The sequence below is a fragment of the Archocentrus centrarchus genome, chromosome 4, assembly GCF_007364275.1.
Source record: "Archocentrus centrarchus isolate MPI-CPG fArcCen1 chromosome 4, fArcCen1, whole genome shotgun sequence".
NCBI lineage: Eukaryota > Metazoa > Chordata > Actinopteri > Cichliformes > Cichlidae > Archocentrus > Archocentrus centrarchus.
The window spans coordinates 15,126,289-15,142,261 of NC_044349.1; the positions used below are offsets into that span (position 1 = coordinate 15,126,289).

Consider the following 15,973-nt stretch of genomic DNA (forward strand, 5'->3'; position numbering starts at 1 on the left):
CTCCTTGCTTCTTTTAATGGCTCCTTCTCTCCAAATGGGCCATGTGAAATTTATTGCTTTTCTTTCTCCATTACATATCCCACCCTACAAATTACTGCTCTCCATGAATCCCTGAAATATAGACACATATTCTCTTACAGTAAGCAGATTACATTCAAAGACATAAAGGGAAAATAGAGATCAGAGACAGATTTTACTTGGCCTTTAATGTTATGAAAGGCCTCACTCACCCCCAGTATATCCTAAAGCTAACATACCTACCACTATAGTAGCCCTCAGTCAAATCTTTGTATGTATATGTTGGCATCAACATTTACAAAGTTGCATATGCACGAGTGACATGCTCAAGAGAAGTAGAAAATGAGAGGAAACCTGATCATCCCCTTCTAAAGTCAAGCTAAGTATCAACAGCATTCTGTTAATATGGTGGCCTAATGGGAAATGTGCATGGGGGCCCACAAGGAGGGATTGAACAAGGGCTGACCCTGAAATGGACAGAGAGAGGAAAAAAGAGGAAGTTAGGAAATGAGAGTGGGAATTGGACACTGTGCAAGGGGAAAAGTAAAGAAATTGGGAAGAAAAAAAAAGGTACTGTGGGTAATGGGAGGGTGACACAGAGGAGAGGTGGAGAGGGACAATCAAAGTGTCCAGGAACCCCAGAATCACTCAGGTACACACACACACACACACACACATGCGCACGCACACACATTTCTGCCTCCTCATATCCCTGTTGGGCCCTCTTTGCAGCTGATTGCACCTTTCCCACAGTCACCTTCATCATCTCTCATTCACTCGTTTTTCAACCCCTCACTATGCCCTTGTTGACTTTATCATCTCCCTGTAGCACATACACACACACACACACACGCACGCACTCACTGCCCACACCATGAGCAGTCCCCATGCCTCCTCCCTCCCCGCACCAATCAGCTGGCTCAGTACCCGTGATCCCTCTCCCCAGTGTGCAATAGGCCCCAGTTTAAAATTTACAAATAATAAAAACTGTTTTGGGGCTACAGAGGCTGTAATGGATACATATGGTGGCCTGTTGGATTTGGAAGCGAAGCGCAGAAACAGAGAAACGAAGACACACGTAGCGCTATCAGAGGATCATTTTCCCTGATTCTATTTTCTTGATTAGCAGTGATCATGAAGGGAGAGTGGGTTTCCAAATGACACCAAGCTGAGCTATAGTATGTAGCCAGGGAGTATTAGAAGCATTTGTCTCACCCAACACTCGCCACCCCCGCCTTTCCATTACCGGCAAATGCTCAGCTGACTAGCCGCCATCTACCCACTCACCTCCATCTTCCTCTAGCAACAGTCTTCAAAAAGAAAATCATTGGCAAACAGAAATGAATAATAAGAGCAGAGGAAGGGTACTATGTAGAGTGGATTTCTCTCTATCTCTCACTCTCTCCCTTTCTGTCTGGCTGTGTGTGTGTGTTTTTACTGCATGCACAAAACTTACATCTTATCACAATACACTGCATGTAGACACATGCCGTATACATGGACATACTTGCACGATGATACTATTCCACTGAGAGGCAGTACTGTTGCCTCAGACTAATGTTGGCTTCTCCAAATTACTTTAAGTTCACACTGGGCAGCATGCCAAATGGCTCTATGTGCAGCTGGAATGGTGATATAGGAGATGAAGCTGGCTGGAAACCAGGGCCAATACTCTGACACATATCGGCACAGCACATTCAGACTGTCCATCATGCACAAAGATATACAAAGGAGTTGTATACAGGCTTCAGATATTAAGGAAAAAAATACTTAAATTGATACCACAGTATGAATTCATCCAGCATTACTGTTAACAAGCTTTAGATGGAGCAAGCAAATGAAGCCATAATTGTGGCTGCGTAAGATAATGATGAAAAGTATATTACACCTGCAACCACAGTTAATAATGTGTATTCAGCTCATTTAGTATTTAATAAATTTATGCTGAGGAAATTCTCGATGGCTGGACTAAACAGTTTGAATCTCCAGTATGCAGAGATTGTCACTCCCCATTCTGTCTCACCACTGTAGATAAATTTAATTAAATTCATAGTGGTAAATAAACTGTCTCATTACCTACTTTATATTGTTCATTAATAGTCAGTCACAATATAATAAAATAATGCATTTACAATTAAATTAATTTTGAAAAATGTGTATCTGTAATAGAGTAATTCTAATATTTACCAGTTATTTGTCCTGCTGCTGTTTGGTGTTTCTCAGAAGTAGGGGTGGGGACAGAGATCAGTGGACGAGTGAGGAAGCTAGAATCTATTTACATGGGGCTCAAGTGCATATCAGCCACACTCATCTCTCACAAAGCTTTGACAGCAGCTTGAGAACTAAAGGCTTCCCATAACTGCCGCTGCCTCTGTCTCGATGATGGGACCTTAAAAGGAGGGTTAGGATGAGACGTGTGTCATCCGTAAAAGCAGCAAAACTGGGCCACACTGAAGAATGGTGTCTAGACCCCAAGAGTGGATCATCCATTTTGCAACAAGAGATGAACAAGGCAGTGTTCTTTGCTTAAAATTTTAGTGGTGCTTTTCTGTAATGAAATGATTTTTGGCTTGGGCTTACATGTATCATGAAATGGTAATAGGTACAGCGATCACTCAAGAATTTAAAAGCTCTGGGGATCTTCCACATCTCCATTCAACACAATCTGGCTCACTTTGTTAGGTTATTGACTGTAAGTTAAAACAGTTTCTATAAGTGTGCTTGTGGCAATCATTTAATCTTTAGTTGACAAGTAGCCATTCTTTTATCATACCATGCAGGATTTTTTTTAGTGCCATATTGTATAATCAGATGGCCTCTTATGTAAAATCATGCAGTCTCATAAAATCATGATGCAAAGAAATTAAGCTTTTTATTTCTTCATTTCTGCAGTACCTGGTCCACCCTATCTGTCAGTGGCTCAGGACTCAGACACATCAGCTGTGGTTCGCTGGGATCCTCCAGATCTAACCAATGGCATGGACCTGCAGGGTTACCGGCTCCAGTTTGGCAGAAAAGATGTCACTCCTTTGGCCACACTGGAATTTGCTCCCCAAGAGCGGCAGTACTCTGTGGGCAACATCCACCGGGGGGCCACTTATCTCTTTAAGATCTCTGCCAAGAGCAGGGGTGGCTTTGGGGAAGAGGCTGTGGTAGAACTCGCTGTGCCTGAGAACACGCCAGGGGGATACCCACAAATTAACGAGGGCTCCAATGTGACATGCTGCTCAGTGCAGCTGTCCTGGTCTCCACCAGTGCTGGCAGAGAGGAATGGGGTAATCACAGAGTACACTTTGGCCTATAAAGAAGCTGGCACCAGAGAAGCTCCACGGGAACTCCACTTATCCCCCAGCCTATCCAGCTATGTGCTCAACAGCCTCAAACCGAACTCAGCATATGATGTGAAAATACGTGCACACACCAGTGTAGGTCCAGGGCCCTACAGCCCACCTATCCAGTATCGGACCGTGGCCTTTGATCCATCAGGTAGGGCTTGCCTGTTTGTTACTTTTATCCAACCCAGTTGGCAGGGGGTTGGAAATTGGCTAAAAGCAATCTGCAACAACACAAAAACTGCCCACCCCCTCCTCCAACCACCTCCACCTCTCCTCAAGAAAGAGGAAAGATTGATAATTAAATTGCTTGCCGTGGGATACTCACTTCACTAACCCAAATCAGGTAAAAGCTAAGTCAGTAAGTTATAGTCAGTCATTTTGAGAAAGAGGAAAGAAGCCTAGAATTTCAAGGTAAGTGCCATTTGGTCAGACACTCTTCTCAGTCATTCTTGCAGCCTGTTGCCAAGCACAGTCACTCAGCTAATGCCAGCTCACATTCCCAGTTTACAAACAAGGTAGGACCTCAATCAAATCTAGTCACATCGAGAGTAAGTGTGGACTATTGTAAAATGGCAAAAATCAAATTTTGGTTCTTTATTTTTGGTTTTGGATTTGGTTTAAGATATTCTGCCCTTCCTAACTCCCTTCCTCTCCCAAAGCCTCAACCCCGTTCCCCTGTCTTTGACGGGACAGCTTGTGGCATGGCATCCCACAGATGCACTGCAAAGGACTGTTAGCATGCTGTGTTTTGGGTTTGTCTCTATGCCTACATGGCATCACGCTGGCAGTGCCAACCCAGACTTAGTAGAGGTGTAGGATCAGTTGGCACTGGGACCGCATGGGTCAGTTGTTAATCATCAAATGCTCATGATTCAAAGATAATAATGAGCTGGGTTGGCACTACCCACGATGGCTAGCCAGTAGGTACACCCTTGTGCTCCATGGGTTTGTTGTCCATGAGTCTTACGTGCTGTGTGTCTTAACCAATGGCATTGCCCTTCTCACAGCCAATCACAGCTCACCGTTACACTCACTTTCCTACCCAGAAGAACGTTGCAGGGGAAGAACAGCTTAAAAAAAAACACACATACACAAAACAAAAAAGCAAAAATAAGGTTCTTCATTTGTTTCCCTTTCTTTGTGATCTCAATATGTTCCATTCATTTATGGTACCCTCTTTCTTTTTTCTTGAATTTGTCCACTCAACAGATGTTCCAAAGAATTTCACTGTCAAGTGGACCACCAAGACCACAGTGGTCATTGCATGGAAGTTTTCTGAAAGCAGGTCCCCATACAAATGCACAGTGAGTGTAATGCTGCAAAATGAATAAATACATGAATAATAATGACTGTCAGCTGAGTTGCACTTTAACTTCAAAGCATTCTGAAAATCCCACTGTGTAATTTAGAATCTTGAAGCTGATTTCAACTTTGAAAACTGTCATTCCATTTGTCATATTTCAGCGAGTGAATTCACCTCTCAGCCATCTTCCTTCTTAACTGTCCATTCACTCACCAATCTACTGACCAACTATCGCTCCAATCCTAGATTGAGTATAACCGTCAGAAGATGGATGTGGACGCCAGGCAGTTGAGGGTGCTCATCACTGGACTAAGACACAACGCTACCTATGAGTTCACAGTGACCTGCCAAGAAAGCATGGATGGTGGGCAAAGACACCGGGTAACGGCCAGGACTGCACCGTTCATACTGAACAAAAAACCCAAGCTGGACATCTACATTAATTCGGACAACGTGGTCACGATGTCCTTCCCACCAATTGACGGCAAGGATGTCAAGTGAGTTTTGATGGCTAAAAGACTCTGAAAGCTCTGCCTAAATTGTCGTTGCTTAAATGTCATCATCTTTAAGATCTGATATGACATCTGTTGAGATCACAAGGTAATGAGCATGTGAAGTGAAAAATCCAGGGACTGCTGGTAATTGCTAGAGCCTTTGCAAGAACTGAATTATCACTTCAATTTAATGTTGACTGTATGGCATTTTTTTTATGTTAACTTAGTTACAATGTTAAAAGACTTTATTTTGTTTTATGTGTAATTTACATTCATGCTGTGCCCCCAGGAATTTCTATGTGGTAGTGGTGCCACTTAAGAAGACCACGGGGACTGTTAAAAACTTGAAAAGCCCTGATGAGATGGACATGGAAGAGGTAAGCCCTATAAAAGCAAAAGGACTTAATGTAGTAAGCTTTTGGTTTGTACAGTTAAGCCCATGGGGTTTTGAAAAATTAAACCTTTTTTTGTGTAATTTTGCCTCTGTACACCACCACAGTCAATTTTAAATCAAACAGTCAAGATGTGGAGCAGCACGGTGGTTAGCACTGTTGCCTGGGTCCTGCCTGGAGTCTTTCTGTGTGGAGTTTGCATGTTCTCCCCGTGTCTGCGTGGGTTTTCTCCGGGTACTCCGCCTTCCCCCCACAGTCCAAAGACATGCAGTTAGTGGGGTTAGGTTAATTGGTGATACTAAATTGCCCATAGGTGTGAATGGTTGTCTGTCTCTCTATGTTAGCCCTGTGACAGACTGGCAACCTGTCCAGAGTGTACCCCACCTCTCACCCTATGGCAGCTGGGATAGGCTCCAGCCCAACCGTGACCCCGAATTGGATAAACCATTCTCAAAAGCAATCCAAGAGTTTCTCGAGGCAAAGAAATGGGATGTTTTCAATGAACAGGTCAGTCATCTGATCTTAACCCAACAGAACATGCATTTCAGTTACTGAAGACAAAACTGAAAACAGAAAGAACCACAAACATGCAGGAGCTGAAGGTGGCCTGGCAGAGCATCTCAAGGGAGGAAACAGCATTTGGTGATGTCTATGGGTTAGAGATTTCAGGCAGACTGTGAAGGATTTCCATCCAAGTATTCAGTCCTTATATTTCAAATCAGGTTAGTTTGTTACTTTTGAGGCTCTGAAAATGGAGACTGTGTATAAAAATGTCTGGAATTCCTAAACAGTTAATGCAATACTTTAGTTAAACCCCTTGAATTAAAGCTGAAAGTCATTTCAATAACTTCTTGACCATCTGATTTAAAATAAACTGTGGTGGTGTACAGAGGCAAAATTACAAAAATTGCATCATTGTTGAAAAACCTTTGGACCTAATAGTATGTAATAATAGCACATACTGAAACCTTTTCAAGGAGAGATTCCACAGGCACGTATTTGTGTTACCAGTGGTTGCGTGTTCTGTCTGTATTGTGCGCATCATGTACCCGAAGTGGGCACACAGAACACAGACATAACTAAATCTCAGCTATGCTAATTTGTCCCCCCAAGCATGCAGAAGAGAGAATTACACAATCTTCTCCCACTCATACCATAGCTGGAGGTCACCTTGAGCACCAGATCAACAGCAACCATCCCTATTGGATTTGGGATTATACACATATTCCCTGTGCTTAGTGCCCGCCTCTGTCTGCAGTTTGAGCTAAATGAGAGAGGTTTGATGTTGGGGAACGGTTGCATGGTTGAATGGAGCATTGCCAGAAATGTAGAAGCTTTTAGAATCTAAGTGTGCTGTTACACCTACAGATTGTTTCCTTTGATCTCTGGGAGTGCACATAAAGAGTTCAAGACCCACAGCTTACAGTATATATTTGAAAATCCATCAGAAAATATCAGCAGGTCAGAGTTAGCTGTTCTCTAGATTTAGTCTTGGTAAAAGATCTGTTACTTGATTTGGGACTGATTTAGGAAGAAAACACAGGTGCAAGAATAAATAAATAAGTAAGCATAAAAAAGTAAAACAAAACCTTTTTACTTTAATAAGCTGTTGCGGGAGGTGATCCCAAAGCGTCGTTCCCGCCGTCAGCTGGCTCAGCTGGACCAGAAGAAGCCCTACATCATAGCTTGCTTCAGGCAGCTGCCCGCCAGCTTCACATTAGGATCTGAAACCCGCCACAGTAACTGTGAGAACAAGCCTCTCGAACCTGGCGAGGAGTACGTCTTCTTCCTGCTGGCTGAACTCAACGCCACTAGTGGGGTGAGTAACTAGTTCAGCTCAGTTCAAGACAATTCAGTTGAATTTTTGTCAGAGTGGATTTAATTATTTCAGTTTCCTGCACTTAATTGTGGTTCACTAAATGCCGGTTCATCCAAATCTAACACATTTGCTTCAATCATTTCACATTTGTGTCACATTTGCATCCAGTTTGTGCTGTTAGTTTAGGTTGCAATTTGTATATTTGTGTTTTAGGTACCATGCTAATTTTTGTCACATTTCTTTCGGTTCAGAAAATGTTTGCAACCAGCCCGTACACTGACATAGTGACGATTCGTGAGCTGCCTGTGGACCCTGCACCAATAGAGCCTGGAGATGGGCTCATATGGGTGTTGGGCCCTGTCCTGGCTGTGGTCTTCATTATCTGCATTGTCATCGCCATTCTTCTGTATAAAAAGTGAGTTGGCTTTTTGAATTTGTGTTTGTGGTGAAACTTGTGCTTAAAAAGAACACCGTTCAAGCTGAAATAGATGTCAGGTTTAGGGTTTGTTTGTAGTGCAACTGGGGAATTGGGCTATTGGAAAATGATTGCATGTTAGGAGGCATGTTGAACGAGGGTCTAATTATGTTTTCACAGCAGCATGATATTCAAAGTCCCGACAACCAGGTTGCATGTAAATATGAAACGGGCTTTTTTTTCCTGTAAAAAGATGGTTGTGGGAAGTGAGTTGGTTGGAGAAAGAAGAGAGGAGGAGATTCTTTGAGATGGTGCTCAACTCGACTAGGAGAAAGAATATGCTAATCAAAAGATCTCAGTAGCTGTCAAAACTATTTATTTAATAAAAGATGGGTAAAAAAAATTCAAGGGAGAAATCAAATTAAGTGTCTTAGTAAGGTTTTGGAAAGCTGTGGGGCCAAAACAGGTCCAGTGGACCTTAGCTATGATCCTACAAGTCTGAAACTAAGCTGAAGGGATGGAAAGCCATTCTTCCAGAATCTGTTCCTTCGTTTGTTGTTGATGATGGTTGGCAGAGTGTCTAATATATAGTTTCTTTGTTTTATTGTGTTTTTCTGGTGATGGCAAAGACCATAGCATATAAATCAGATCATTTTCATATACGTAAAAAGCCCTCATGCATTTGGAGAGGGCCATTGTCATCCAGAAAGGGACCATTCCCATCAGGATAGAAATGAGGATAAGATAAACACTAAGAACAACTTTCTAATTTTGGACAAATGGACACAAACCATGCCACCAGAATGCCCCTCAATACATAAAAAGCCACCTGTGTTATTAAGGAGCTCAGTTATCAGGTTACAATATCACAAATGGAGGTTTTTCCTATAGATTGTCACCAGTCTGTATGTGAAATCATAACTGTGTGTTCTTGAGAGAATAATATTGTAAATGTGTTGTTCCACTGTTGTCTGTTACTTAATAATCATTTTAGAAATCACAAGCATAATAAATGGGTGATCTTTTTTTTTTATTATTATAGTGGAAATCAAACGTCTCCTTAAAGCCCCCACACCTCACCCCCTCTGACGGGACTAAATTAAATCTTCGGATTTTGGAAACTGCACATGTAGTTGATATATCACCCTTGTTTTACTGTTAGCTGCAGCTTTTAGCCTCAGGGGCTGCAAATCCAAACAGAGCAATGTTGCAAGAGGTTGCCCTGCATACCAGGGAGGATCCCTGAATTATCTAAAAGGGGGCAGGACTGGTGTGAGCAACATGAGGTGGGCTTGATGCTGTCAGATGATCCATGGCTATCTGACCTTGGTTTACCTCCATCTTGATGGTTAGTGGGAGAGTAACATCTCTCCTTGAATCTCCTCTTTTTCTCTTCTCTTTCACTCCACCTCACTCTCCCATCTCCCCCATCTCTCCATGGTGAATAGTGTTTCCCGGGACTGCCCTTGGCCCTGACATTCCCCTTTCCTATCCGTATCTGCACCCTTGTGCGCACACACACACACACAAGCACACACACACACACACAGATGCAGACTCACAATTGTATGCTCTTACTTGCACATTTCATTGAATACTCACTCATTCTCACTCATTGACACATGTACACACCCACACTCTTGCACACAACTTCTCCCAATGCTGATGAGCTTTATCTCGCTTTTTGCGAGCCCAGCAGCGACCCCTGTGAATTTTAAACTGCTCTCTATTGATTTATCTCTCTTCTTGCCTCCCCGTCTCCCTCTCTCCTTGTGTGTTGTGTTTTCACCATCTTTATATATTTATTTGACTCCTATTGCTTTCTCTGGAAACAGCAAACCTGACAGGTAAGGCTTAGTCTTACTTAGATTTAATGCATTTTACAAGACAAAATAGCCCACCTCAGCACTAAATGCCCTTAATTAGTGAGAGCGAGGGAGACTTTTTCATACTTGATACATGTTATCAAATTCCCAGTCCTTGATTTTGTTTCAGTTTTAACTTTCTTGACCAACTGAGCTACCAGCTGGTTGGAGTTATTGAGTAGATAGTGAGGGTGGGAATTGCTGTGCTGGATCAAGTGCACATTAAAGTTATTCTTTTGTTTTTCTTTCTTTTTTTTTTTTGTATGTCTACCCGTCTTTCTACACTGTTTTACTCTCCAGCCACAAAAGAAAAGAGTCGGAGCCACGCACAAAATGTCTGCTCAACAATGCAGACATTACACCCCATCACCCTACAGACCCTGTGGAGATGAGACGCATCAACTTCCAAACTCCAGGTACGGGAAAAGCACACAACATTCACAGTGGAAAATGGAAAGCATCTCATGGAAATATTGAACAATACAGTATACTTCTATAGAAGTGTAGAGGAAATAAGAATTTGAAGAAGAAATAATGGGGGCTGTAAAGGAGGTTTTAGTGCCTTTTGCATAATCAGTTTTGCTGGAACTACTTGAATGGAAATCAAAAATGTACATGAGCAGCAGCCCTAATCTAAAAATTCAGTCACTGGCTACATACATATACATATGTACCTGCACAAGAGCTTCCTTCATTTTACCAAATTATTAATTGAGAGAGAAAACCTTTCATGGAAGCAGAACATAAATGCGTGGTTATGGTTTAATATGTTTTACATGTCGTGACAGCAGATTGTTACACTGACACCCACATGCACTATTCAAAAACGATTACATACGTGCTTTTACACTCTGTCCACGGAGTGCACCCATATCATTCTGTTTGACATTATTTGCCTTCATAACAACCTGTAGGCTAGGAACATGTGTTTGCTGTATCCCCGTTAACTGCTGGTGAATATGAAAGAGTTAGAAATTTTGTTTGTTGTTGGACTGGAAACAAATCCTGTTTTCCTTACCCTGGCTTTCTAAGTGATTCCATTTTCATCTTACTTTACTTTTGACGCTCATCTGAGCTAAAGTCCGGTGTTAGTAACAAAGCACATTCAATCCCGTTCACAGTCACAGGTTTCTCCAGCTACAGCTTACTGACATCTTCCCACTGGCTTCCTTTCAGACCGATTTTCTGTTTGTTTGCCTTTTTATCATCAAGCCTTCTGTGATTTGACTACACTGACCTCTGCAGTTTGTTGACTCCGGTCTGAGCCACACTGGAAGTGTGTTTCTTGTACTGTCTTTGTTTCAGTTAATTTTCAATGTCCAGTTACAAGCCACGGTTTGCAAACATGGATTGTTAAAAAAAAAAAAAAGCCAAGCATTATGTATTGTGCACCTATCCCAAATCCCAAAGTCCCTATGTATATAAGTAGCCTTTGTACTATTCCTGTAGATGGTCCTTTTTCTCAGTCAAATGGTTTATTTGACAAAAACAAAGACCTGCATTTAAAGGAACTTCAGATTCAAATGGCATTGTTATCAGTTCAAGCAAACAGCAAATGAGGGAGGAAATTCTCCATAGGTGGAATAAACACACCCAACCTTGTTTCTGCTCATTTCTTTTCCCTTTGTTTTGCCTGCCGTCTTTCTGTCTCCAAGCCTAGTTGTTTTTTGGCCATCCATCTGTCATCCATGGCCAGTCTCTGCTCCATCAAAAGGCTCAGATTTCAAAATAAAGCATTTCTATTCAGCCCAGGCGTGCCGCCCTGAGTTTGTATCTTCGAAGGAAAGAGAGATTTCTTTACATCAGAGGAGAGAGATGCGAGGAGAGGCACGCAGCCACTTAGGCAGAAATGCTCCTGTTCCCATCTTTACTTCGCTTGGTATTCAGAGTCCTATTAGAGGTTCTTTAATGACAATGTTATAGCGGCCATTCTTATGTTTTGAGAGTTTCTCCTGTGCCTGCCACTGTCCTTCAGCCTTCCTTAAATAATAGACACTCTTTTTACAAACACTTGCTCCCTTTTACGTAACAGTCACCAGTATATGTTAAGACTTGTCTTTATATTTGACAAGCATTCTCATTCGACAGCCTTGCCGTTGTTCTGCAGAATTGGGTGCTGTCGTTATCTCCGCACCCGGGGAAATTTAATTTGAATGGACATTTTAGCCCAATTAAGTGGGCCGGTGAGCATTTGTGAACATCCCCATCAGCTAATAGCGACCATTGTTCAAATGAGCATACTCCCTGTGCAGTTATCCAAGGCCTCTCCAATCCAACAGAGCATATGCTACATCGGCAATGTGTGCTCAGTGACCCCTAGTGCTGAGGAACATAAAATATGTTTTTGATTAGCCTTCCAACGGGCAACGTGTTTCAGAGTGTGCACACTATGTGTGTGTTTGTGCATGCTTGTCCATGTGTGCTTAAAACCCTGTAGGTGATATGACAGCCTCACAATGACATCCCATAACTCCTTGGGGCACAGAATGACTTGTTTTGTCATTATCTTCCATTGTGCCCAGGGTTTAATTGGCAAATGGGGCCAAAGTAATGAAGCATCACGACTCAGTGGATATCTACTGTCTATCTTCAGTTAAGCCCTCCCTTTTGCCTTAAGTGCTTACTTTTTTTTAATCTTCATCATTTAATTCTTTTTCTGTTCTTCCTTATGTTGGAGTTAAAAAGCTGTAACAGTAAGTGACCATCGAGAGGTTCCAAACAGCAATAAATAAATAAGTAAATATGTATAATATAAATATTTTCAGTTTGATTTCCCTACGATCATATGGTATGGAGGTATGATCAAGATGTTCTGTGACTGCGGTGACCTGATTTGAATTTGACCACCATCCTTTTCCAAAAAGTCACCTTTTGCAGTGATACACTGTCTCCAATGCAGCTGCCAAGCTTGGAACACTTCCTGAAAGCATTCTTAAGTACATCAAGCACCATCTGCAGTGTGACGACTGTGCTGCTGCAGCCGCAAAAATCTGAGCATGTGTGTTGTCTTGATGTAGCACTGAATTGCATTTGTGTAACATTTCAGGACCTTTGTACTAAATGACCTCCCTTAGACACATCATGCTTTAAGTTGAACTCGGCATTGCACCTGGGGAGGAATTATACACAACCCAGTGAATTTGGGGGGGAAAAAAAAAATAGCAAGCCTGCTCCTGGTCATGCTCCTGACCTTATACTTCTTCTTGGGTCTTGGAAACTGTGGGCTCTTCTTTTGCAAAGCTGCTATTCAGTCTTTATGTTGGCTAATTCTAGGTCTGCTGATGGAGATGATCGCAGACTCTGACATGAAGGTGCAAATGCACACCTGCAAGTGGTCAAAAAGGCATGTAATGGGTCCCAATGTTGAACTTTTTCATTTAAGGCTAAATACAAAAAATGTTGTATATCAAAGAAGAGACCTGACTTATATTTATATATATATATATATATATATATATATATATATATATATATATATATATATATATATATATAGCACGTTACATCACAATAATTTAGTTAAATCAGCAGCCTGCTCACTGAATTTCTCCAGATTACACCGACACCTGTAACAGCCGTGCCCTCTTCGTCGCAGTTCTGTTGAAACACACACATAATACACACTTCCGCATACGCGTAATCAGACATGCCTGTACTTTCTTCATGCTGTGATGAATGACGTTTAGAGACAGTGTTTCAGAGCACCACCCACTAGGTTTAATTAGTCATTGTCACAAATCAATTAGGGAGAGGGGGATTTTCAGTGTCTTCATTTCACTGCACTCACTTTGCATCAGTGCAGTGGTGTCCTCTCTCTTATAGACATACAAGGAAGGTGAACTATATTTTGCAGAATCAAGCTGAGCACTGATTTTAGGTAGATGTGTTTGTTTGGTTTTTTACATTTTTAATTAATAAAAACCTGGATTTAGCCTATAAGCCTTTTTTTAGCTCAGAAAAAGAAAAGAGACATTTGGGAAGAGAGCTGTTTCATTTAGAAAGTCTTTTTATTCTTTTTGCCCTTGAATCTTGTTTCCATTACATTCATTTCTCACTTCTTACACATGCAGCTTAACGTAATATTTGATTCCCGTGGATAAAACTTGCCATCTTTGTATCGTTTTCTGTCACTGAGCAATCCTGTCAGTCTGATGACAGCTTTCAGCCCATGCAAAATCTATTTTTCCTTGCTTGATGGGCAGGTTGGCCACATCCCATCAAATGCCATCTCTTAGCCACATGTCCAGTTAATGCTGTCGCAGATGGCTCCTTTCTGCTTGAACAGTTGGGGACACCTGTGTCTACCCGGACATAACATCGGCTGGCTGCAGCCCCGGAGGACTTCTACTCTGGAGCAGATAAGATTTTGAACTATCACCACCCTCCTCGCCGATCCTACTCCCATCAGCTCTGACTCCACAGCTGTCAGCCAAGAATGTGGACACTTTTCCACACCTTTCACTCCCAGTGCTTTGGCATGAAGCCACAGACGAAGGAACCTTTCAGAGTTAGTTTTCAGCAGCAAACATGAGCTGTTTTTCCCTTCTCTGTCTCTCTCATAGTTCTCAGAATCGACCCTTCCAACTGGTGTTTATGAAGACTTAACTATAGTAAATCAATTTTCTTATCTCTGATCTTTAAAGCCACTGATACGGGCCTTGGCAGACAGAATTTTTCCACAGTCCCACAGAGGCTGATACCCTTGGCCAACCAGTCAGTTCCCAAGTGGGAATCTGGCACTGATTGGTATTTGGTGGCGGAAGGGAAGTTCTGTTAAGATTTGGAAATGTTTGCCCTACTTCATCATGCTCATGTCAGTTTGGCCTGAAAACTGAAATAACATAATTTAGGCTGCCCTCCGGGATGAACTGTTAAAAAAAAAAAAGTAATATTGCCCATGTGTTTTACTTCATACCGTTGTGTTATGTTGCACATTTCATATTTTCTGTTAACATGGCATTTTCTGTTGCATTACAGCCTTTTGAAACCATTTCCCTTATGTCTGCTGTCCTTTACAGATTCTGGTCTAAGCAGTCCTCAGAGTGAAGCAGATTTTGACTATGAAAGTTAGTCATTATGCTCTCAGAATTTGCGTACCAGCTTTCTTTATATACATATGTTGTTCGTTTTTTTTGTTGTTGTTGTTATTTTGTTTTGTTTTAGGTTTTTGAACACCGCTTGCCTCAATTTACAAATACCTCATTTGCATTTCTTTGTTTTTTCACATGATGCAGCAAAATTTGAACACTAATTAATTTTTTGTTGGTTTCTATTGGTCCACTAGGATGTTTTTTTTTTTTTTTTTCTTTAATTGGATCACAATATTCACTTGGGCTGTTGGCTGTGCATTAATCTACCATGCATAAATAACCTGTGCAATCACTTCCGCTCATGTATAGATGGTTAATAAGTGGAGGGGGTTTGTGGGGGGGTTGTTTTGTTTTTTCAATACAACTTGTGTTATTCCTTTTTCACTTCCTCCCAATCCTTACCTCCAAGCTGTTGTTCTCCCTACTGCTTCCTCCTCCTCCTCCTTCACCACCACTGCTCCATTTCCATTCTGAACCAACAGGGTCTTTTCTGTGCTCAGAGATAACAAGCAGAATTAATTAAAGAAGCGGCAAACAATAGCTCGACATTTGATCACCCCCTCTCCTCCTCACTGCAAAAGAATCATCCGAAAGAAAAGGAGTTTTTGGTTTTACTCTTCCTCCAGTTTTCCCTCTTTATTTTCTTTGCTTATCCACAGACAGACATCTTCTCTTTTAAATGGAAATACGCGACATCATAAATAGGCTTTTGGAAAGACTGGCTTGGCTTTTCAAAAAGAATGATTATATTTCTCAGGCATATCGACTGCGGATCAGGAGACTGGAAATGTATAATTAGACTTTTTTGTGGCGTGTGTTTACTAATCACTGTGTTGATTACAGTGGGGTAAAATAGAGTGGATAGAAAAAAAAACCCTTTGGGGTGGAGGGTCGAGCTAGAGAGAAGGGTGTCTGCGTCAGAGTTAGGGTGGGGAAGAACAACAATTCGCCCTTGATTGACTTTGCTTGCGTAAGCTTAACGGCCGAGCCTAGTTTAGAAACTAAATATTTTCTTGGAAAATCACTGCAGTGTGCCTTCAGCACACAATCAGGTGTGGTCAATTACTTTGTTTTGAGACTAAAACACATAGTTTATCTGTGCATGTATGATATTATATTTTATTAACAAAATGAGGCATCAAAAAGTAAACACTACTAATGATACGGAGCAAACAAAGGGAATTGTGTGTTTGCATCAGGCTCTAATGTAAGCCTTCTACAAATAAATGCCTCTTACCTTCT

The 15,973-nt window shown here is 41.6% G+C and overlaps 1 protein-coding gene across 1 annotated transcript in view; it reads left to right on the plus strand.

Annotated features, from left to right (window-relative positions):
• ptprsa (protein tyrosine phosphatase receptor type Sa) overlaps nt 1-15,973 on the plus strand; it is a 131,566-nt gene that overhangs the window by 83,170 nt on the left and 32,423 nt on the right. The window contains exons 17-25 of the mRNA XM_030728129.1: nt 2,911-3,504; nt 4,563-4,657; nt 4,903-5,153; nt 5,440-5,527; nt 7,149-7,361; nt 7,613-7,776; nt 9,612-9,623; nt 9,942-10,057; nt 14,660-14,707. Of these exons, the coding sequence (XP_030583989.1) occupies nt 2,911-3,504; nt 4,563-4,657; nt 4,903-5,153; nt 5,440-5,527; nt 7,149-7,361; nt 7,613-7,776; nt 9,612-9,623; nt 9,942-10,057; nt 14,660-14,707 (1,581 nt within the window). The remainder of the gene's footprint in view (nt 1-2,910; nt 3,505-4,562; nt 4,658-4,902; nt 5,154-5,439; nt 5,528-7,148; nt 7,362-7,612; nt 7,777-9,611; nt 9,624-9,941; nt 10,058-14,659; nt 14,708-15,973) is intronic.